Here is a 25,474-nt window from a genome sequence, read left to right as displayed (position 1 = left end):
CAGAAAAAGTGAAAACTGAGGTTCAAACAGATACTTATATATCAGTGTTGATTCCAGCATTATTCACAGTAACCCAAAGGTGGAAATAACCCAGGTGTCCACTGACAAATGAACAATCCATCAAAATGTGGTATATACATGCAACATATTATTACCCAGCCATAAAAATAAATGGAGTTTTAACATATGCTACAATATGGATGAACCTTGCTAAATGAAATAAGCCTGATTGTGCTAAGTGAAGTAAGTCTGATATAAAAGGACAAACACTGTATGATTCCATTTATATGAAATATCTAAAATAGGCAAATTCATAGAAAGAGAAAGTAGATTTAGAATAGCAAAGGCTAGAGGCTGAGACAAATAGTGAGTTATTGTTTAACAGGTTCACAGTCTCTGAGGTGATGGAAATGTTTGGAAACAGATAGTGGTGACGGTTGCATACACTGTGAATGTAATCACTGCAGCTGCACAATTTTTAAATGGGCCAGACATATTTTGTTATATATATTTTACCATGACAAAATTTTTTTAGGGGGGTGGGGACAGAGTCTCGTTCTGTCATGCAGCGGCGTGATCAACTCACTGTAACTTCTGCCTCCCGGGCAATGACACAATCCTTGGCTCACTGCAACAACCTCTGCCTCCGTGGCTCAAGTGATTTTCCTGCCCCAGCCTCCCGAGTAGCTGGGACTACAGGCGTGTGCCACCACGCCTGGCTCAATTTTGTATTTTTAGCAGAGACAGGGTTTCGCCATGTTGGCCAGGCTGGTCTCTAACTCCAAATCTTGTGATCCACTCGCCTTGGCCTCCCAAAGTGCTGGGATTACAGGCGTGAGTCACCACGCCCAGCCAAAACAGTTTTCTTTTTTTTTTTTTTTTTTTCTCTCGAGACAGAGTCTCGCTCTGTCGCCCAGGCTGGAGTGCAGTGGCCGGATCTCAGCTCACTGCAAGCTCCGCCTCCTGGGTTCTCGCCATTCTCCTGCCTCAGCCTCCCGAGTAGCTGGGACTACAGACGCCCGCCACCTCGCCCGGCTAGTTTTTTGTATTTTTTAGTAGAGACGGGGTTTCACCGTTTTAGCCAGGATGGTCTCGATCTCCTGACCTCGTGATCCGCCCGTCTCAGCCTCCCAAAGTGCTGGGATTACAGGCTTGAGCCACCGCGCCCGGCCAACAGTTTTCTAAAGACAATAAAACATTTCCATGGCAGAAATAAAAGATGAAGTTGGGTCATGAAGAAAGGCAGATTCTTCCTAAACAAGGATACAAAACAAATCTAAGAGGAAAAATAGTGAGAAGTGGTATTCACAGTCCCCACCCCAGCACTCCCAATCCCTCCCAGAGAACAGCCATGGAAGAGTCTCCCTCACTTGACTGTGACTCAGTTCTGGCCATATCACCAGAAAGTTGTGGGGCACAGACATGGTAAGATGCCATTAACTTGTCACGTACCATCTATGTACCTGGCACTGTTGAAGGCACTGGAGATACTACTGTGAATAAGACATCACCACCCCTGTCCTCATGGAGCTCGTTGATTAGTGGGTGAGTCATATATTTAACTGGGGGTAGGGGGTAACAGAAAACTGACCCCTAAAAAATTAAAAACCTTATACACTAAGAATGTAAGTTTCCTATAAACCTTTGAAAAGGAGTATGAAAGGAGCATTTTGAGATATTAAAAGTAGCTTTTATAGGCCAGGTGTAGTGGCTCATGCCTGCAATCCCAGCGCTTTCAGAGGCTGAGGTGGGGGCATTACTTAAGTTCAGGAGTTCGAAACCAGCACAGGCAACATGGCAAAACCCCATCTCTAGGAAAAATACAAAAAAAGAGAATTAGCCACATATGGTGGTATGTGCCTGTAGTCCCAGCTACTCGGGAAGCTGCGGTGGAAGGACTGCTTGACCCTGGGAGGCAGAGGTTCCAGTGAGCTGAGATCACACCACTGCACTCCAGCCTGGACAACAGTAAGACCCTGTCTTTAAAAAAAAAAAAAAAAAAAAAAGTAGCTTTTATAGCAACCATTTAGATTTTTTTTTCTTCTGGTCATATGTCTGAAGAACAGGCAAAGGCAGAAAGGACACCATGGACCCAGGCTTCCCTGGCCTCCAACCCCACAACCAAGGCTTGGGAAGATCTTCTCCATCCTACCTGAGGCCACCTTGGGTTGGTTGCCAACAATTCCAACAGTCCTCCCGTTCATTCTTGCAAAACCAACAATGATGTTCTTGGCATAATTGGGCATGATCTCAAAAAATTCACGCTCATCAACAACCTGCAGGAATAAATTTACTTGAGTTCAAAATGATAAAGGCAAGTATAAGATGTAACGACACTACAGAATGACATTTCTATTACAGAGGTAGAGGTAGACAGCCCCATCTCTATCACAGGTTCTCCAAGGAAGCAGGACAACAGGCAGAGGCAGCACCTCCTCCCTGCTGCGAAGAAATGGTACAGAAAACCCCAACTGCTGCTAAGATGGACACACCAGTGAAGTTGTTTTCAAAGTCCTATTTGAATTTGGAATTTTTTATGACAACTTTACCTTTTCACTTTGAAATTATTTCCGACCTAACTAAAAATGTCAGGCCAGGCCCAGTGGCTCCCTCCTGTAATCCTAGCACTTTGGGAAGTCAAGGTGGGTGGATCACCTGAGGCCAGGAGTTCAAGACCAGCCTGGCCAATGTAGCAAAACCCCATCTCTACTAAAAACACAAAAAATTAGCCTGGTGTGGCGGCAGGCACCTGTAATCCCAGCTACTCAGGAGGCTGAGGCAGGACAATCGCTTGAACGGGTAGGCAGAGGTTACAGTGAGCCAAGATTGTGCCACTGCACTCTAGCCTGGGCAACGGAGGGAGATTCTGTCTCAAAAATAAATAAAAATTAAAAATTCAAGAACAGTACATATACCCTTCGCCCCGATTCTTCATTTATTATTTTGCTCTTTTTTTTTTCTTTTTTTGAGACAGGGTCTCCCCGTCACCCAGGCTGGAATGCAGTGGTACAATCGTGGCTCACTGCAGCCTTGATCTCCTGGGCTCAAGTGATCTTCCCCCCTCGGCCTCCCAAGCAGCTAGGACCACAGCTGTGCACCACCATGCTCAGTTAATTTTTAGTAGCAATAAGGTCTCACTATGTTGCCCAGACTGGTCTCCAATTCCTGGGCTTGAGCAATCCTCCCACCTTGGCCTCCAAAGTGCTGCGATTACAGGCGTGAGCCACGGTGCCCAACCATCACTCTTTTATATACATAAACACACAAGAACGTTCTTTTTTTTACAACTACAGTGATATTATCAAAATCAGGAAATAAACATTACCACAATACTATTATTATTATTATTTTTTTTTTGAGACGGGATCTTGCTCTGTGACCCAGGCTTGAGTGCAATAGCATGATCACAGCTCACTGCAGCCTTGACCTCCAGGGCTCAAGCAATCCTCCTGCCTCAGGCTCCCAAGTAGCTAGGACTACAGGTACATGCCACCATGTCCAGCTAATTTTTGTATTTTTTGTAGAGACAGCATCTTGCTATCTTGCCCAGGCTGGTCTCAAACTCCTGGGCTCAAGCAATCCACCCGCCTCAGCCTCCCAAAGTGCTGAGATTACAGGCATGAGTCACTGTACCCAGTTCACAATTTTGTTTGAGACGGAGTCTCACTTAGCTGCCCAGGCTGGAGTGCAGTGGCGCGATCTCGGCTCACTGCAGCCTCTGCCCCCTGGGTTCAAGCAATTCTCCTGACTCAGCCTCCCGAGTAGCTGGGACTACAGGTACGCACCACCACACCCAGCTAACTTTTTTGTATTTTTAGTAGAGATGGTTTCACCATGTTGATCAGAATAGTCTTGATCTCCTGACCTCGTGATCCACCCACCTTGGCCTCCCAAAGTGCCGGGATTACAAGCGTGAGCCACCGCGCCCGGCCACTACTTTTTATTACATAACATTATTCAAGTTTGCCAGTTGTTCCAATAGTATCCATTATAGCAGCACAAGCAACAAAATTCTGGTACAGAACCTGAGTCAGGATCACCTGGCACTTTTAGTGGTCGTGTCTCCAGGCTCCTTTAACTTTCCCCCTCCATCTTTGTCTTTCATAGTCATGACATCTTTGAAGACAACAGACCAGTTAATTTGTAAAGCATGCCTTCTATTTGGGTTCCTTTGATATTTCTTCATGTGTAATTTTGAGCTAAGCCTTTCCGCGGGAATACCACAGAAGGAACATTCTCATCATGTGGCACAAGGTGTTGATTTGTCCATTAATGATGGTGATATCTGCAGGTTTCCTTGTAAAGTTACTATTTCTCCAATTTAATAAGAATTTTGTGAGGAAATACTTTGAGAGTACATACAGTCCCGTTCTTCAAACTTTAATCATTAATCTAGTTCTTCATCCACTAGGTTTAGCATCCTAGCAGCCATAAAGCAGCCATGATTCTTGCCTGACTCATTACTGTCATGGTAGCTGCCAAATGGTGAGCTTTTTTTGTTTTGTTTTTTGTTTTTCTTGAGACAGGGTCTTGCTCTGCCACTCAGGTGGGAGAGCAGTGGAGCAACCTCAGCTCGCTACAGCCTCCACCTCCCAGGCTCAAGCAATCTTCCCATCTTAGCCTCCCAAGCAGCTGGGACCACAGGTTCATGCCACCATACCTGGTTAATTTTTGTATTTTTAGTAGAGACAGGGTTTCACCATGTTGGCCAGGCTGGTCTCAAACTCCGGAGCTCAAGCAATCTGGCCACCTTACAAGTGTGAACCACCTCACCCCGCCCAAATGGTGAGTTTTCCAATTCCACTTTACTTCTCCATTTATTAACTGGCATCTGTCGCAAGAAAGATCTTTGCCTTTCCCATTTACTTATATGGTATCAGTATGAACTTATGGATTCTTGTTTTATTCTATGGATTATAATCTTTCACCATCATTTTATGTTCAAATTGTCCTATATTTACCAAAGTTCCTTCATGCTGGTTCCTGTGTCCTTCTAAAGTGTCCCCATCATTCTTTGAGCACTACCTTACATTTTGGAATTATCTTACTTTCTGGTTCATCTTGGTTTTTTTCCTGCCCCAGCCCTACAATCAGCCATTTCTCCAAAAGGCCTGGGTTCCTTTTAGGGTTGTGTGTGACTCCTTCTAAAACGTCCAAAGTCCAGCTATATGAAAAACCATGAGTTCATGCTGATAATTCAAATTCTACTCCAATGCAACTATAGGGTTCTTTCTAGATTTTTTTCTCTTGCCATATTCACAACTCCCTTCTCCAATAGCAGAATCTGGCTGCCACTACCCTCAAAATGTACTTATTTATTCGATCCTCAAATACAGAGAAAATGGTTTCAGAATTGCTAACTTACACAGCTACAAAAAACAGACCTACTAACGAGAATTTTTTTACAGCTATTTCGGTCTTTAAAGGTATATAGTCAAAATATATGTTCAAAAGTCATTCATTTAAAACAGGTTCATATTTGTATTTCATTTTAAAGGTTTTCCCCAGTCTTGATTTTATTTTTTAATATGTAAAATACTAATAGTTTAATAGTGTTCCTTCCCCATCCCTTCCACCCTAGTCCCACCTACCCTGTTATTAATCTCATTATTTTCTGATGTATTATCTGTGTGTTTGCATTTGTATCTTTTAATTTACCCTTCTATCTTACATGGGAAGTAACAGTGTAGACACTCTTGCACTTTGAATTTTTTCACTTAATATGTCCTGGGAATCACTTCCTTTTTTTTTTTTTTTTGAGACGTAGTCTTGGCTCTGTCACCCAGGCTGGAGTGCAGTGGCACAATCTTGGCTCACTACAAGCTCCGCCTCCTGGGTTCACGCCATTCTCCTGCCTCAGCCTCCTGAGTAGCTGGGACTACAGGCGCCCGTCACCACACTTGGCTAATTTTTTGTACTTTTAGTAGAGACGGGGTTTCACCGTGTTAGCCAGGATGGTCTGGATCTCCTGACCTCGTGATCCACCTGCCTCCACCTCCCAAAGTGCTGGGATTACAGGCGTGAGCCAACGCGCCCGGCTGGGAATCACTTCCTATCAATTCATAGAGATCTTCATTCTTTTTCACTTCTGCATAGTACTGTACTGTGTGATGTACCAAAGTTTATTCAACCAATCTACATGTGGCTTACATTATTTTAAAATTTACATTTAGGTTATTTAGAGTATCTCACAATTACAAATGACAATGTAATGGTAGTAACTTCGCACATCTATAATTTTGTATGGTGGGAAGTGTATCTTCAGGGTAAATTGCTAGGAATGGGATTGCTGGGTCAAAGGGCAAATGCTAATTTAGTCCTGGATAATACCAGAGTCCCCTACCAGCAATGCGCAAGAGTGCCCGCTTCTCCACTGACTTTCCAGTGGAAAGTGTTTTCAGGGTTTTTATTTTTAGCCAATCTGACATATGAGAAAATACTCAGTGTAATTTGAATTTTTATTTCTAGCATTATAAAGTTGAAAATCTTTTGACATGTTTAAGGTCCATTTTATATCTTTTTTGTGAGCTATCTATTCATGGCTTTTTGCCCACTTTTCTATCAATTTTGGTCGTTAATCCTTCAGTGGAAGAGCTCCTTATTAAGAATATTCATACTCTGGGAAACATGTTGCAAAGAGTTTCTTCTGGCATATTGGTTGTCTTTTGATTTTGTTTATAGTTTTTTGTTATGAAGAGTGGGGTTTTAAAATTTTTACAGTCAGCTTTGTTTATCTTTCACTGAAACTAGTTTTTGAGTTACAGTTCAAAAGCATTTCTAAACCTTCCCCTAAGGTTTCAGAGGAATTCATCTGTGTTTTCTTTTAGTGCTTGTATGGATTCACAGGTTATATTTAGTTCTCTGACCCATTTGTAGTTTATTTTTGTACATGGTGTAAAGTATGAATCTAATTTTATGTTTTCCTAAATGGCTAGTCAGTTGCCCCAGCATCATTTATTAAAAGCTAATTTTTGCCCGAGATTTGATAAAATATTATCATATACAGTCGGGCACTGCACAACGAGGTTTTGGTCAATGACGGACTGCCTATAGGAAGGTGGTCCTATTGTACTACCCTATTCTTACTGTACCCTATGTTTAGATACATACTTACCATTGTGTTACAACTGTATACAGTGTCTGGTACAGTAACATGCTGTACAGGTTTGCAGCCTAAGAGCAATAGACTATACCACAGATTCTAGGTGTGTAATAGGCTATACCATCTAGGTTTGTGATGGACCACTCTATGATGGTCGCACAAAGAAACTGCCTAATGATGCATTTCTCAGAACATATCCCCGTTGTTAAGCAACGCGTAACTGTACTAAAATTCTGTATGTACTTGAGTCTATTTCTGGCTCTTTTATTCTATTCCACTGGTCTATTTATGTGCCTGTACCACAGTTTTAACTATAGGATGCTATAATATAAAACATGGCTAGTCCCAACTTACAGATTTTCTTTTGCGGTATATTCTTAGGTATTCTTGCACTTCTATTTTTCCATGTGCACTTTTGTATAAACTTATCTAGTTCTATTTTTTAAAAACTGTTTATTGGGATTGTCTTAAGTTTATAAAACAACTTAAGAACCACCAACTTTTTCATAACATTAATCCCAGGAACAAGGAATGTCTTTCCATTTGTTCAAGTCTACTTTTATGTTTTGTTTTGTACAGACAAGGTCTCACTATGTTGTCTAAGACGGTCTCAAACTCCTGGGCTCAAGGGATCTTCCCTCCTCAGCTTCCTAAAGTGCTGGGATTACAGGTGTGAGCCACCATGCCTGGCCTACTTTTGATTTTCAGAAGTGTTTTTAAGATCACCCTGGGCTGGGCTTGGGGGCTCACACCTAAAATCCCAGCACTTTGGAAGGCCAAGGCAGAAGGATCGCTTGAGCCCAAGAGTTCAAAACCAGCCTGGGCAACATAGCACAACTTCTTCTTAGCAAAAAAGAAAAAAAAAAAAAAAAGGTACTAAATCAGGTGGGTGTGGTGATGCATGCCTGTAGTCCTGGCAATGTGAGATTGCTTAACTAGGAAGTTGAAGCTGCAGTGAGTTGTGACTGGGCCACTGCACTCCATCCTGGGTGACAGAGTGAAACCCTGTCTAAAAAAATAAATTTGCCCTACAACAGCTTCTGTACATTTCCTGTTAAAATTATTACTATTTTATCTTCTTGTTGCTATGTAAAAGAGGCTTTTACTCTACCCTAATTGGTTACTGCTTGTGTATATGAAGATTTCTGTATGTTAATTTTGTATCCTGTTCCTCAATTATTGTTTCAGTATAATAATGCATTCTCTAGAGTTTTATTGAATACTATAATACCATATCACCTATGTTACCACTTGACGTCTTTTCCAAGGCTTTTGTCTCTAATTGGTCCTCTTCTTGGCTAACCGCATTGGTTAATATTTCCAGAACAATGTTAAATAATAATGGAAATAATGGGCATCCTATACTTGTTCCTAATCCTAGTAGAAGCTAGTCTTTATTAGGTGAGATGCTGGCTTTCGAAAAGGTCTATACCAAATTTTATCACATTAAGTATTAATCAATTCCTATTTTCTGAAGTCTATCAAGAATAGGTATTGATCTTTCTTAAAGGTTTTCTTCAGTGTCTATATAAATAATTGTGATTTTTCTTCCCTATGTGTGTTAATACAGTACATTACTGGGCTTCCTAGAACCAATCTTGCATTCCTAGAATAAATCCCACTAGGCCACAGATGTAATTTTAAAGAGATAAGCAATATGAAACTGAAATCTTAAGTACTACCTTTATCAGGTTCAGGTATTGATATCATACTTCTTTAAAAAATTGTGGAAGGTTCTTGTGTGTTTTGTTTACTGTCTATGCTTTGGAAGAATTTATGTGGCACGAGGACTATTTGGCCTTTAAAGGTCTCAGAAATTCCACATGAAACTATTTGGGCCTGGTGTTTGTTTGTTTGAGACAGAGTCTTGCTCTGTCACCCAGGGTAGACTGCCGTGGCACAAATATGGCTCCCTCAGCTTCCTGGGCTCAAGCGACCCACCCACCTCGGCCTCCCCAGTAGCTGGGACTACAGGTGCATACCACCATGCCTGGTTTTTTTTGGTTTTTTTTTTCTTTTTGAGATGGAGTTTCACTCTTGTTGCCCAGGCTGGAGTGCAATGGAGCTATCTTGGCTCACCGCAACCTCCACTTCCCAGGGTCAAGCAGTTTTCCTGCCTCAGCCTCCCAAGTAGCTGGGATTACAGGCATGTGCCACCACACCTGGCTAATTTTCTATTTTTAGTAAAGACGGGGTTTCTCTATGTTGGTCAGGCTGGTCTCGAACTCCTGACCTCAGGTGAACAGCCCATCTCAGCCTCCCAAAGTGCTGGGATTACAGGTGTGAGCCACCTTGCCTGGCCCTAATTTATTTTTTGTAGCGACAGAATTTCATCATGTTGCCCAGGCTAGTCTCAAACTCCTGGGCTCAAACAATCCTCCCATTTTAGCATCCCAAAATGTTGGGATTATAGGCATGAGCCACTGGATCCAGTTCCTGGTGCTTTTTTGGTGAAGTAATTCCTTCCACGGAATTTAGTGGTTCATTTAAGCTTCCTACCTCTGATGGGATCAATTTCTGTTAAACTGTGTTTTCCAAATTTTCCAATTTATCTTTGTCTCTTAGAATTTTTTTTTTTTCTGAAACAGGGTCTCACTATGTTGCCCAGGCTAGAGTATGATGGTGCAATCACAGCTCACTACAGCCTTGAACTCCTGTGTTCCAGCAATTCTCCTACACCGAAGCCTCTCAAGTAGCTGGCACTATAGATGCCAGTTAACTTAAAAATTTTTCGTAGAGACAGTCTCACTATGTTGCCCAGGTTGATCTTCAACTCATGGCTTCAAGCAATCCTCCCACCTCAGCCTCCCAAAGGGCTTGGATTATAGGCATGAGCCACCACACCTGGCCTCTTAATGATTCTTAAGTTTCTTCTTTTTCAATGGTTATTCCCTTTTTCACTTCATACTTCTGCTTTTACTGTCTCTTTTGAAGTTAGCCAGTGTTTACTAATTGCAACTATTCTTCTATTTCCATCATACATTTCTGCACTTATCCTTATTATTTCTTGGATTTATTCTGAAATATTTTATAGGGATTTTTCCCTGGCTTTTCCAGTTGGGAATCCGGTTGTTTTTTTTTTTTTAGATGGAGTCTTGCTCTGTTGCCCAGGCTGGAGTGCAGTGGCATGATCTCAGCTCACTGCAACCTCTGCCTCCCAGGTTCAAGCGATTCTCCTGTCTCAGCCTCCTGAGTACCTGGGATTACAGACACACGCCACCATGCCCAGCTAATTGTTTGTATTTTAGTAGAGATGGGGTTTCACCATGTTGCCCAGGCTGGTCTCTAACTCCTGAGGTCAAGCAAACTACCCGCCTCGGCCTCCCAAAGTGCTGGAGTTACATGTGTGAGCCACTGTGCCTGGCCTGCTTATTTTCCTTCTCCCATTTTTACTGTTTCAGGAAATAAATTATCATCTGTTCATTGTTTTAAACATATTCTGTAGGTTTTGACACAGTGTTTTGTCTTTTTTTCTTTTAAGAATTCTATCATTTGGTTTCTATTTTCCCCTTTCATCCAAGAATTGTTTACTAGAAGATCTATTTCCTGGCTGGAGGTGGCTGCTTTTGTTTCAGTTGTTGTAAGTTTCTAATTTTAAGCAATGTTGTTTCACAGTATTTTTTGCTCTATGGGATTTAATGATGTTTTCTTTCTGACCTAATACATATGATCAACTTTTGTGAATATTCCATGTGTACTTCAGAATAAGATTTATTATTCATGACCAGGGTGTACAGTCCAAAATAGATGCCTAAGATCTATTATGTTATTTAGGTCTCCTAAATTGTTATTTTTGTCCATTTGACCTGTCTTGTACTAACAAAGATGTGTATACATCTCCTAGTGTTTCTACCTAAGTCTGTTCAATCTCCTATAGTTTCAGCTTTATAAAGATGGTGGTTATTTGTGGCAAAGATATTTGATTTGCTTTACATTATCATTGTGACCTATGGCTTTTAGCAGTTGAAAATGTCCTTCCTGGGAGGCTGAGGCAGGAGAATCACTTGAACCTGGGAAGTGGAGGTTGCAGTGAGCCGAGATTGTAGCACAGCACTCCAGCCTGGGTTACAGAGTGAGACTTCATATCACACACACAAAAAAAAAAAAAAAAAAAAAAGTCCTTATCATGGTTAATACCTAAACTTTACTGTTCATTATTAGTGTCACAAATACTGCTATGTTATTGTTTCCATTCTCCCAGTATATTTCTGCCCATTCCCTGTTTTTAGCCTTTCTGAATCACATTTATATACTGAATATAGTTGGTCCATAATAAATTAGACATATTTTTAACAAGTGAATTATACCCATCCATATTTATTGGTATGACATTTACTTTTTTACTGCCATATTATTATTATTATTTTGAGATGGAGTTTCACTCTTATTGCCGAGGCTGGAGTGCAACGGCACGATCTCAGCTCACCACAACCTCTGCCTCCTGGGTTCAAGCAATTCTCCTGCCTCAGCCTCCCAGGTAGCTGGGATTACAGGCATGCGCCACCACACTTGGCTAATTTTGTATTTTCAGTAGAGATGGGGTTTCTCCATGTTAGTCAGGCTGGTCTTGACTCCCGACCTCAGGTGATCTACCCGCCTTAGCCTCCCAAAGTACTGGGATTACAGGCATGAGCCACTGTGCCTGGCCTGTCATCTTATTTTTTATAAATACTATGTATTCTGTATTTACTGTTTGTCTTTTATATTTTTCCCCTTTATCATTACCCACAATGATATATACTGTTTATGTGAGAAGTTTAGTGTTAAAGAATGTTTGTATTTTTTAGCCTAGTGGTTACCCTTGTTATTATGCCTTTTGATGCCTTTAGTTAATTTCCTTAATCTTTCATTAACTAGTTTGTTTTTAATGATATCTGTTAGCTAACAGTAATCAGTGAGCTGATTCTGCTATATTCTTTCCCTCTCTTCTCCTCCCATTTTTCAGTTGCGTTTTTTTCTGAAACTAAACATATAACTCTTATACATTGTTCTCTACCCTCATCCCCACTTCTGTTTTAGTCTTAGAATTATAATTAAGTATATTAGATAATCACTACCAATCCTTCTGTTGAAATCTCTCCAGCTACCTCTTGATTGGATGAAGCTCATTCTCTAGTAGATTTCTCAAGAAAGCCTCATTAATGCAAACTTCCCTCGGTTCTTGGGTGTTTAAAACTGGTTTTCTGTAGTCTTAATACATGAAGGTGTGCTTTGCTAAACATAAAATCCTTAGTCACAGATTCTTTCCTTCAGCCTCCTGAAAGTGCTTTTCTGTTGTTTCCTTGCTTTTCTATGTTGCTTTGGAGAAGTTGGATGTCATTTTATTCTCTTGCCCATGTAAAATCATTTTATTTCTGCCCAAAGGTCCTGAGGATTTCTCCTTATTTTAAAAATCCAACGGTTAATCAGTATTTTCTCTAGTTTGACCATTCTGGGTCAATTTTCCCACATGCTCAGTGCGCTCTTTCATTATATAACTCTGAATCTTATTTTATTTCTGGAATATTTTCTTGGATTACAGTTTTAAATATTAAGTCTGTTCTACTGGTTTTTCTTCTTCAGACACTCCAATTATATGTATGTTCAGTCTTCTTTGCCTTTCATTGTAGTCACTTTTTTCTGATACATTTAACTAATAATTTAAAAAAATTAATCCCAGATGTGACAGTATAACCAATAATTTTAAAGGTATTTGTATTTTAAAATTGTATAATTGCATATATGTACAATGTACATGTTTTCATATATGTATACACTGTGGGATGACTAAATCAAGCTAGTTAACATATCCACCACCTTGCTTTTTTGTGGTGTGAACGCAAAATCTACTTTTACTTTTTTATATTATTTCATTCGTTCTTTAGGCTATTTTTCTTCAATGTTTCTTATTAAATTTTCATTCAAATACATTCTCATTTGAGCACCTTGAAATTTTGATATCATTTCTGATGTGATTTTGTCTCCCCTGTCCATTTTCTTAATTCAATCAGCTTTAACTTCACTTCTTACTATTATCCCTCCATTTTGTCATCAGTTTCTGAATTTTCTATTTTTACAACTTCAAATGCTTACCAGGGGCTATTGCACTCAGACTGAAGCATGGTCAGCTACTTCATGATTGACTTTTATAGTGAAGGGAGTTCCATCAACTGAAATGTTTCATTCTCACTTTTTGTTTTCTTATTGTAGCTTTATATAAATGAAAACTATTTGTACCCGCATTCTCCAAAGTTGGCAGATGAACAAATGAACAAAAATCCTAGTTCAAGAGCACCCTCTTCTGTCAGCATAGCAAAGTGCAGTTTAGTTCATGGGTGACTAATTTTAGGGAGGGTGGTGGGGAAAGACATAGTGTCCTTCAGTTTTTTGGATTTTGTATGTCTTGCAGATACATAAATTTACCCGCCTTGCTTCATTTTCCCTTCACTATTTCCAAAGGTACCTCTCTCTTTCCTATGTACTCTTCTTCCCCAGAAGTAATGCCTTCCCTTGACTACCATATTGATTTGTGTGTGCACTCTTAAGTACCTTCTCTCTAAAGTCACTGCTCTTGTTCCTAGCATATTCCATTTTTTTTCTTTTGTCTCTTTTTTAAGAGACAGAGTTTCGCTCTTGTCACCCAGACTGAATGCAATGGTGTGATCTCAGCTCATTGCAACCTGTGCCTCCCCAGTTCAAGTGATTCTCCTGCCTCAGTCTCTCGAGTAGCTGGGATTACAGGGACGCGCCACCACACCTGGCTAATTTTTGTATTTTTAGTAGAGACGGGTTTTCACCATGTTGGCCAAGCTGGTCTCAAACTCCTGACCTCAAGTGATCCACCCGCCTCAGCCTCCCAAAGTGCTGGGATTATAGGCATGAGCCCCCACACCTGGCCAGAAAAAGTTTTTTTAAAAAGTAAAGTAAAAGGTGTAATAATACAATACTTTTTGAGTTAAAAGTAAATATATGGGCCAGGTGCAGTGACCTACACCTCTAATGTCAGCACTTTGGGAGGCCGAGGCGGGCGGATCACTTAAAGCCAGAAATTCGAGACCAGCCTGGCCAACATGGCGAAACTCCATCTCTAAAATACAAAAATTAGCCAGGCATGGTGGCACATGCCTGTAATCCCAGCTACTTAGGAAGCTGAGGCAGAAGAATCGCCCGAACCTGGAAGGCGGAAGTTGCAATGAGCCGAGATCTCACCACTGCACACCAGCCTGGGCAACAGAGTGAGATTCTGTCTCAAAGAGAGAAAAAAAAAAAACAGCAAATTTGGAGAGAGACTTTCCAGAGGTAATTAAAATTAAATGGGGTCATAAGAGGGGGACCCTAATCTGATAGGACTTGAATTTTTTTAAGAATTGGAAAAGCTGGGCCGGCACGGTGGCTCATGCCTGTAATCCCAGCACTTTGGGAGACCGAGACAGGTGGATCATGAGGTCAGGAGATCAGGACCATCCTGGCCAACATGGTGAAACCCCATCTCTACTAAAAATACAAAAATTAGCTAAGCGTGGTGGCGGGCGCCTTTAATCCCAGGTATTCAAGAGGCTGAGGCAGGAGAATCACTTGAATCCGGGAGGCGGAGGTTGCAGTGAGCTGAGATCGCGCCACTGCACTCCAGTCTGGTCACAGAGTGAGACTCCATCTCAAAAAAAAAAGAAAGAAAAGAATTTGAAAAGCCAGCCGGGCACGGTGGCTCATGCCTGTAATCCCAACACTTTGGGAGTCCGAGGCAGGCAGATCACGAGGTCAGGAGATTGAGACCATCCTGGCTAACATGCTGAAACTCCGTCTCTACTAAAAATACTAAAAATACAAAAAATTAGCCAGGTGTGGTGGTGGGCGCCTGTAGTCCCAGCTACGTGGGAGGCTGAGGCAGGAGAATTGCGTGTACCCAGGCGGAGGAGTTTGCAGTTGAGATCACGCCACTGCACTCCAGCCTGGGCGACAGAGCGAGACTCCGCCTCAAAATAAATGAATGAATGAATGAATGAATGAATGAATGAATGAATGAATGAATGAAAAAGCCAGCCTGGGCAACATAGTAAGATGCCATCTCTACAAAAAATTTAAAAATTAGCCAGATGTAGTGGCACGCAGCTACTAAGGAGGCTGAGGTGGGAGGATCACTTGAGCACCAGAGGTCAAGGCTGCAGTGAGTCAAGGTCACACCGTTGCACTCCAGCCTGGGTAACAAAGCAAGACCCTGTCTCTGAGGAAAAAAAAAAAAAAAAGAGGAAGAGACACCAGAGATCTCTCTCTTTCTGCATGCACAGAGAGCAAAGACTTTGTGAGGACACAGCAAGAGGGTAGTCCAGAAGCCAAGGAGACAGAGACCTCAGAATTAAGCCAACCCTGCCAACACCATAATCTTGGACTGCTAGCCTCCAGAACTGACAGAAAATAAGTTTCAAATACAGGTCAGGCATGGTGGCTCACACCTGTAATCCCAGCACTTTGCGGGGCCAAGGAAGGTAGATCACCTGAGGTCAGGAGTTCAAGACCAGCCTGGCCAATGTGGTGAATCCCTGTCTCTACTAAAAGTACAAAAATTAGCCGGATATAGTAGTGCTGGCCTGTAATCCCAGCTACTTGGGAGGCTGACGCATGAGAATCTGTTGAACCCAGTAGACGGGGGTTGCAGTGAGTCAAGATTACGCCACTGCATTCCAGCTTGGGCGACAAGAGCAAAACTCTGTCTCAAAAAAAAAATTTTGTTTTTAATAAATAAGTAAAGCAAATACAACATCGATACCAAAACCTGATTTTAAAATACCTAAAAAAAGGCCGGGCGCGGTGGCTCAAGCCTGTAATCCCAGCACTTTGGGAGGCCGAGACGGGCGGATCACGAGGTCAGGAGATCGAGACCATCCTGGCTAACACGGTGAAACCCCGTCTCTACTAAAAAATACAAAAAATCTAGCCGGGCGAGGTGGCGGGCGCCTGTAGTCCCAGCTGCTCGGGAGGCTGAGGCAGGAGAATGGCGTAAACCCGGGAGGCGGAGCTTGCAGTGAGCTGAGATCCAGCCACTGCAGTCCAGCCTGGGCAACAGAGCAAGACTCTGTCTCAAAAAAAAAAAATAAATAAAATAAAATAAAATAAAATACCTAAAAAAATACGCACTGGTATCACATAATATTAATGCAAAAACTCAAAACATTAGCAAACAGAATATACAACTTCAGGAATGAAGGAATAGTTTAGTATTAGGAAATCTACGAGGATAGGTTTATAAATAGATCTAAGGAAGAAAATCACATGATCATCTCCAAAAACACTAAAAGTGCATTCAACAATATTCAACACTCATTCGGAACTTTAAGGACAAAATAAACAACAAAAATATTTAAAACAGAAACCAGTAGCAGCTTCAACATGAAAAAAAGATACAAATCAGGAAACACTGACAGCAGTCTTGCTAAACTTAGAAATAATACAAAGATGCCCAGAATTACAACTATGATTCCCCACTACATTTGACATATAGGAAGTTGTAGCCAATGCAAAACAAGGAAAGAAATGACACGTAAAATAACTGGAAAGATAAAACTTTATTTACTTACTTATTTTTGGAGATGGAGTGTTGTTCCATCACCCAGGATGGAGTGCGGTGACATGATCATAACCCAGAATAGCCTCAAACACCTGGGCTCAAGCAATCCTCCCATCTCAGCCTCCCAAGTAAACAGGACTAAAGGCAATGGCCACCTCACCCAGCAAATTTTTTTACTTTTTGTAGAGGTGGTGACTCATTATGTTGCCCAGGCTGGTTCTGAGCTCATGGCATGAAAGGATCCTCCTGCCTTGGCCTCCCAAAGCATTGGGATTACAGGCATGAGCTCCTGCACCCAGCAGAACTCTTATTTATACATAGACAGTATACAACCACATTTTAAAAACCCTAATGACAGAAAAAAAATTACAAACAAGAGTATGTAATAGGTAGCAGGATATAAAACTTTATAATGGGAATCAAGAGCTATCATATATACCTTAAGAAAAAGTTAGAAGATGGCAGAGTAGGAAGCATCAGGAATTTGTCTCCCCACCTAGGCAACAATTGCCTGGCAGAATCTGTCTGATGGAACTATTTCGACTCTGGCGTCTGTTGAAGGATTGCAACTTCCAGGGGAAGGACTGGACTGAAAATTGGAGTTAATTTCAGCTCTTAGCACAGTAGCAGCTACCCATCCCCCACCCCAGCTCCATGACACATAGTTTCGCAAGGGTTCCTGGAGCAGTTTGCACACAGCTTGCAGGAGCCGGGGTGGGCAAAAAAGCACCCTGTCCTCCAAATATTGAGAATCTGTGCTTGCTGACTGCTGCTTCTGATCATAGAGGTGCAAAGAGATGGGTGGTCACTGTTGTTACAATTCCCCACATTGTTGCGAGGCTCTCCTGCTTTGGGCTGAAGTGACTTGCAAGGAATTTAAAGGGCTGACACCTTTTTACCGTCTTCATTTTTTTTCTCTTTTTCTACTTTTGGGAGCCAGACATTAACAACTAGGACACTCAAAAACAACTGCACATACAGGGAAAATTAGAATGATTGCACATGCCCCTGCAAAGGCTCAGAAAAGACCTAAGGAAGACCTTAAGGTTACACCTCAGGCTAATCCTTGGTGCAGGAAGAGCCTACAAGAATAAAAAAGACAAAAACAGTAACAGAAAAAAGCAAACCCTAGGGAAGAGGGAGAATCTGATTTCTAGAGTTACCAGAGAGCCATCATGTTATTATGCAAGGACTACTGAGAGCACAGTGTACCCATAAGGAAGGCAATGGCCATCTACAGACGCCCTCAGTTTGCCCAACACTGTCCCCTTTACTTAATGACCCAGGAATCGCTGTACCAAAAAAAGGTACAAATTGCTCCTGTCTCCCACAGACCTCCACGCACACACTCCAACCTTCTAGGATGCCCTGTGTACTCTCTTCTCTACAAAAACAAAACCCCCTCTGAGCAGAGGGCCCCAAAGATACTTAACAGTGATCACTCTGGCCTCATTCTAGACTCTGTGGACATGGTCCCTAATTTATGCTCCTCAGAGGGCCTTCTAAAGACTCCTGAGCTCTGCTGGCCCTTACTACTCCTATCTCCAGCCCTGAAGTCCATATGTGCCACTAGGGTATCTATAGCCACTAGGTCTTTCCAGAACACACTACTCAGTGGCCACTGGTCCTGTGCCCACCCCATTCCCGACCTGTGTTGTCTGACAGGAAGGCCAAGTGGTTCAGTGCTTCCTCACTAGGCCGAAGCACAATACCCATGAAAGTGGCTGACTAGGACAGGCAAGACAAGCAGATGTGGCACTTACAGAGTGTATGATGTCCACCATGTTGTAGGCTTTGGTTGATTCCAAAGGGACAATTGTGTCGAGCTCAGGAACCAGACGGTCACTTTAGGCAGAAAAAAGGCAGGTATAGTCAACATAGGAAGAGCCAGTTACCTTTTGTGGGAAGGGAGTGGGAAACTTGCCATACATACATATATAGATATGTGTGTGTGTGTATATATATACACACATACATATATACACACATACGTGTATATACACACATACACATATACGTGCATACACACACATATACGTGTATATACACACATACACATATACGTGCATACACACACATATACGTGTATATACACATATATGTGTATAGACTCCAACAGCAAGAGGAAAGGTCTTTACCAGATGGCCAGCAACACACCCTTCCCCAGGACTGTCCCAGCCTCTGGCTACAAGCAGTATGCATAAACATGTCTCCTAAAGGGCATGCTGTTTGCATCATTTTACATTTATTTATTTCAAAAGGACAAGTAAGTAGAGCCCAGGAACCAGTCACTTTAGGAAGAAAAAAGGCAGGTATAGTCACCATAGGAAGAATCATGGCTCTTCCTTTTGTGGGTGAGGGGAAGGAAAGGAAATGAGAGACCTCTTCACGGGGACTAGGCCAGACCAAAAAAAATTCCATCTCCAATTCTAGCTAACTTAAGAGTTTCTTAGAAATCAAAAAATTTTTCTTTAAAAATGTTTTGGGCCACTCTTCAGCCAAACATGACATCATCCCCACACCTAGGAGCCACTCTACCACACTCTGCTGCAACCTGCCCAACAGGGCAGAGCCTGAAGGTCCTGTCAGGGCAGAGAAAGGCAAGCTACACTGCAAAATGAGAGAAGGCATACTGGCCTACAACCCACCTGGGATCATGGCACTCACGGACAGGAGCTGAGTCCTGATTGCTCAGGGGCAGGTAGTTGAAGAAATCCCGGAGATTACACAAGGCATCAACATCATTTTCAAAAGCTCTGTGGGCCACACCTAAAAGAACAGGGAGCATATATGATGAGTCAGGGTACCAGCCAGCCCAAAGCTGCTGCTTCATGCCTGACTACACCCTTCTAGGGCATGTCTGTAACAGACTGTGCTGATAGCTCTGTTCTCCGCACTCTCCACTGAGGATGTAATGCCACATAATACACACCTTCCGGGTGATCCTTCAACTCATGCAGCATGGGTTCCCTCTGTTCTGCACCCACACCTCTACAGGGTCACACCTTTCTTTATTCAGGTCCTTGCTCTAATGTCACCTCCATATCCACTCCCAGACCCTTCACTATCCATCCCTATACCATGGGGGAGGTTCTCCTCCTGTACTTTTCCCTGCATCACCTATTTCCCTGTTTACTGCCAGATATCTCTCCTGGAATATCAGCTCCAACAGGGTAAGATCAGGCCTGGCCCCCATTAAGAATAATGCACCTGGCAAACAGGTGCTCAGCAACAGTGGAAGGAAAGGAGGGAAGCCACCTGCTCCTAGTGAGGAATCAAGCCATAATTCTTGAAGAGCACTCCGAAATCACAGAGCAGCCAAACAAGGCCATAGATATGATGGAGAAAGTGGAGCCAAGAACTCTCTTCCAGGTTCATCCCACCAGACTCCTTTTTCCACCACTGCCCCTACAGTCTCTTGTCCACAAAGCTGCCAGACAGAGCTTTTGAAGTCAGATCGTGTCATGTCTGTACTCCAATGATCCTCCTTGTCCACTGAGCGGGTCAGTCACTCTCCTACCTGAGAGCCTTTGCATAAGCTATTCCTTCTGCCTGCAATGCTCCCCACTTACATATCAACGCAGTTAAACTCCTTAAAATCTGCTCAGCTCCTAACCTCAGTGAGGCCTGCCATTACTACCCTATTTGAAATTACAACGATCCCAGTCCCATTTACCCTGTTATACTTTTTCCATAGCACGTATTGCCTTCTAACATACTGCATAGTGTACTTACTTATAATGTTTATTGTCTATCTCCTCTACTAGAATATGAGCCCCATATGGGCAGGAGTCTTTCGTTCTGTCCACAGATGTATTCCTAGCACCTAAAACAATGCTTCACACAGAGGTACTCAATGAATATTTGTTCTGTTTTCTTTGCTTTTTTCTACATTTTTATTATTTATTCTATTTTAAATTTTTAATTCCTTTGCTATTTGTCTTTTTCCACATATTCTAAATGAGTATTTGTTGAATAAAAAGCATTTTCAGCATGACAGAATTCTTTCATTCAAGATATATTTATAAATGGGTACAGCCACTTTGGAAAAGAGTCTGTCAGTTCCTTAAAAGTTAGACATCGAGTTATCATTTAACTCAGAAATCAAAGAGAAATGAAAACATATGTCTACCCAAAAACTTGCATATAAATATTAATAGAGGCATATTTATGATAGCCAAAAAGTAGAAATGACTTAGTGTCTATTAACTGGTCAGTGAATAAACTAGATGTAGTATATCCATATACTGGAATATTATTCGGCCATAAAAATGAATAAAGTACTGATTCATGATACAATATGGATGAACCTTTAACATTATGCTAAGTAAAAGCAGCCAGCAACAAAAGATCACATATTATATGATTCCATTTCTAGGAAATGTCCAGAATGAAAAAATCCACATAGAGACAGAAAGTAGCCTGGTAATTGCCTAGAGCAGAAGTATTTGTGGTTAAATGCAGAGTGACTGCTAATGGGCACAGGATTTCTTCTTGGGGTGATGACAATGTCCTAAAATTGTGGTAATCATCATGCAACTCTGAATATATTTAAAAACCGCTGAATTGTACGCTACAAATAGGTGTTTAAAATGTATAGTATATATGAATTACATCTCAATAAAGCTGTTACCAAAAGAGAAAAAAGAGAGAAAAATATATGTATAGAGCATCTTTTTGTGCCTTGCCCTGGGGATACAGGGCCAAGCGCATCAGACACAGCCCATCAAAGAGCCTCAGGCCCAGAAAGAAAACCACATACTGCCCTACAATCAAAAAAACAAACAAAACACACTTAAGATTGTGCTACAGAAGAAACTTTAATGTCATGGCAGACATTCATTACTTTAAGCTGTCAAGTAAAAAAAAAAAAACTTCAGGTTATATAAGAGTATGCCCATACCTACGTTTGAGTAAGTGTATGTGTATTCATAGTCATCTGCGTGAAAAGACTGCAAGGGTATAACCAAAAAATCACTAGTGATTATCTGTGGATGATGGAATATCTAGTGGTTTTTATGTTTTGTATGTTTTCTACTACAAACATATCATGCTATTAAAACGGGGAAAAATAAACAGCGTATTTCATCAAATCTAAGACGCCATCAAGACCCAGCTTTATATTATATCCCAGCAAGAAAAACAGGCTGCTACCAATAAAGCCCTGAGACAACAGCATGGCATCAGGCCATGCTGGAGGTGATGCTGAGAAGTGTTCTGATTCTACATATGTCTTAAAAGATGGGGCTAAATGATGCTGATAGGTAAGGGAAAGGAATGAGTCAAGATCGATGCCAACCTGACAAGGGGAGAAACAATTTTTGTGGGTGGGGGAATCAAGAGCCCTGACTTTTTTTAAACTGTATTTCATCTAATCTAAGACTTCACTGATAATACCCATCTGTACTTTAGGGACACTGGGAAGAAATGCTGACAAATGCTGACCCAATGCCTTAACCACAGTGCAATGAGGTGCATAAATCAGGCACACCAGCCTCTTACTACTGTAAAATCTCTCAAAGAAGTAATTTCTCCTGTCTTTAGTTACATTGCTGTGTGGTAGGCAATCCATTCACAGCTGGGTGGTTTCTTTTACAAGAAAACATGGAATTGCAATAATTACTCCAACAGCTAACATGTCTTCACTAATATCAGAATCATGCCCTACTCCCAATTCCATGCCTTTCTGTTTAAACAAGAACTTTTTGTTTCAATGCTGAGGCACAGAATAATCTTTATACATTTTAAACTTGGCATGTAATCTTAAAGTTGTGAACAACTAGCAGGACATGGTGACTCATGCCTGTAATCCCAGCACTTTGGGAGGCTGAGGTGGGAGGATTGCTTGAGCCCAGGAGTTCGAGACCAACCTGGGCAACACAGTGAGACCACACCTCTACAAAAAAATATTAAAAATAAAAATTACCTGGGCATGGTGGCACATACCTGTAGTCCCAGCTACTAGAGAGGCTGAGGCAGAAGAATCACTTGAGCCCAGGAGACTGAGGCTACAGTGAGCTATCATTGTGCCCCTGTACTCCAGCCTGGGCAACAGCGTGAGACCCTATCTCAAAAACAAAACAAAACAAAACAAAACCACCAGGTATGGTGGCTCATGCCTGTAATCCTAGCACTTGTGGAAGCCAAGGCGGGCAGACTGCTTGAGGCCAAGAGTTCGACACCAGCCTGGTAACATGGTAAAACCCCATCTCTACAAAAAAAAAAAAATACAAAAATTTGCTGGGCATGGTGGTGCATGCCTGTAGTCCCAGCTACCCAAGAGTCTGTGGTGGGAGGATTACTTGAGCCTGGGAGGCAGAGGCTGCAATGAGCTAAGATTGTGCACTGCACTCCAGCCTGGGCCACAGAGTTGGATCCTGTCTCAAAAAAAAACAAAAAAAGAAGAAGTGAACAACTATGACCAAATTTGTGAACACATGGTACATGACCATCATGCACCTGGCCAATGATTGTAAACACTTATGTACTCTAAGATATATACTAGCCTTAGAATAAAAAATGTCACAATAAGATTTTTTTTCAAAGGTTCAACTGTACATATATAAATCATACCTACTTAAAATCACCATTCCAGCAATGAGCTTTAAATTGTTTTAAAGAATAACCAGGCATTATTAATTTAATAAATTTTCTATACTAAATCTACCTTTATCACTATAACTGTAAACAATACACTGTATTGTATTGTAGTACAATAGACTGTACCACAGTCTTCCCAAATAAGGTCTGCCAATTAAGTAACATTTCTCAAAAACTGCCACCAGGCTCTTTGGCAATGCCCTCTTCTCAGTGTTTGAAAACAAGGGTCAGCTTCAAGGCCTCTCACCTGACATGGTGGTGTGGGTCTTGGCACCACCGAGCTCCTCCTGGGTAACATCCTCATTGGTGACAGACTTCACAACATCAGGGCCAGTGATGAACAGGTAGGAGGTGTCCTGAAATAAAAGATTTCCAGAACAGTCAACCTCAGAGCACCAGAGCTGGTCACAGCCTTAGAGTCGATTCAGCCAAGATGACAAATGCAGAGAAGATAGTGATGTGGCCGAATGAGGATAGGATGTAGCTTAAAGATGCAAATCCAAACTGAAGACCCAAGTTTTCCCTGCCTCAATGTCTACTTTTAAAAAATCTCTGTTGCATGGTTCTACCTCAGCAAGTTAACTTGCAGTGTGGCTAACATTTCAAGGTCATTCATCTGTAGAACACAGTAACAGGTGGCTCTTAGAGCTTGCTGTGCACCAAGAAGTTTTTTAAGCACTTCACAAAACTGTGTCAGTAAAGCCTGAGTACTATTATCACCCTCATTTACATATGAGGAAACTGAGATATGGAGACTGTATGCAACCAGTCACTTTAAATGAAGCTACTTAAAAATACTGATAAATCAGTGGGACACAGTGGCTCACACCTGTAATCCCAACACTTTGGGAAGCCAAGGCAGGAGGATCACCTCAGGCCAGGAGTTCAACACCAGCCTGGCCAACATAGCGAGACCCAGTCTCCATAAAAATGCGTTTCAATTAGGTAGGCCTGGTGGCACGTGCCTGTAGTCCCAGCTACTCAGGAGGGTGAAGTGGGAGAATTACTGGAGCCGCAGTGAGCTATGACTGCTTGCACCACTACACTCCAGCCTGGGTGACAGAGTGAAAACCTCTCAAAAACAAAAACAAAAAACTAACAAATCAATGCTTCGGTATTATGACAGAGTGATAGGCTTTTAATTTTTAGTTTATAATATATAGATAATATAAGCATACTGCACAAAATTTAAACAGAGGAATAGGAGATACAGTGGAAAGTCTACAGCCCAGCCCTTACTTCCAGGCCTCCAATTCCCCTCCCCTAAGGCATCCCCTGTCAGTTTCTTCTCTCTCCCTACAGAGACACCCATGAATCCATGAGCATTAATATATACATTTATTTGCCCTCTTATTTTCTAACACAAACATTATCTAACACAAACACTTTCTAATGCAAACATTTTCTTCCCAACACAGTGTTCTATACACACTGTTCTCAAATTTGTTTTTCTAGCTTGAAGATCATTCTATTCCTTATCAGTATAGTAAGATTTGTATCATAATTTAACTTTTCACCAATTGATGGTCATGAAGGTTGTTTCCAAAACTTTAGTATAATAAGCAATTCTGCAATCAATATTACTACAGTGCTCTCTAAACTCACTATTCATGTTCTTTGCCCATTTCTAATACATCGCTGGCTTTTCTATATACTAAAGAAATTAGTCTTTAGTCTATCATATGCATTATATCAGTCTTTTATCTTATGGCTTCTTGGTTTGAAATCTTGCTAGAAAAGTCTAGCTAGAAAGGTCTTCCCCACTTCACACACAGACTTCGAAACAAATGTTTATAGCAGCCTTATTTGAAACTGTTAAAAAAAAAAAAAAAAAAAAACTAGAAACACAGAATTTCAGGTTTCCAGTCTGGCACATAAGAAGCTGAAAGTTGATACTCCTTCCTTACAAATAAAAAGCTGAACAAGTTGCAGGGGAAAAACCAACAGCTTTTCTTAGATCCATCAGAGAGGTGAGGTCACAGAACAAAGCACTCCAAAACTGGAGACCGACTGGCAAATGTAGAAAATTGAGCCTTGCAGGGCAGAAACCCACAAGCACAAATCTCCCCCAGAGCCAGGGCTGATGTATGAAATCCAGAACTACAACTAACAAATTGCTGGAGGCCCAGCATGGACAAGTCTGAGAGATAAAGACTCCAGGGGCGGCCAGTCATTGGGGCTCCCACACTTTTGTGAGTTTTACCTCTAGGAACTCAACAAGGTTCTCACAG

At 41.6% G+C, this 25,474-nt stretch overlaps 1 protein-coding gene across 3 annotated transcripts in view; it reads right to left on the bottom strand.

The window, feature by feature from the left end:
• The window catches only part of PCCB (propionyl-CoA carboxylase subunit beta), a 91,431-nt gene that overhangs the window by 13,170 nt on the left and 52,787 nt on the right, over positions 1 to 25,474 (bottom strand). For all 3 annotated transcript variants that reach the window (XR_012430724.1, XM_045385129.3, XM_005545836.5), the window contains exons 7-10: positions 23,491 to 23,599; positions 19,292 to 19,412; positions 18,407 to 18,488; positions 2,153 to 2,276 (exon numbers count right to left, since the gene is read on the bottom strand). Coding sequence is in view for 2 of the 3 variants with exons in the window: in XM_045385129.3 (XP_045241064.1) it covers positions 2,153 to 2,276; positions 18,407 to 18,488; positions 19,292 to 19,412; positions 23,491 to 23,599 (436 nt within the window). In the remaining variant the exon portion in view is untranslated. The remainder of the gene's footprint in view (positions 1 to 2,152; positions 2,277 to 18,406; positions 18,489 to 19,291; positions 19,413 to 23,490; positions 23,600 to 25,474) is intronic.

Source organism: Macaca fascicularis, chromosome 2 (assembly GCF_037993035.2).
Source record: "Macaca fascicularis isolate 582-1 chromosome 2, T2T-MFA8v1.1".
NCBI lineage: Eukaryota > Metazoa > Chordata > Mammalia > Primates > Cercopithecidae > Macaca > Macaca fascicularis.
The sequence above is the reverse complement of the archived record's forward strand: the minus strand, read 5'-3'. Positions and strand labels throughout refer to the sequence as shown.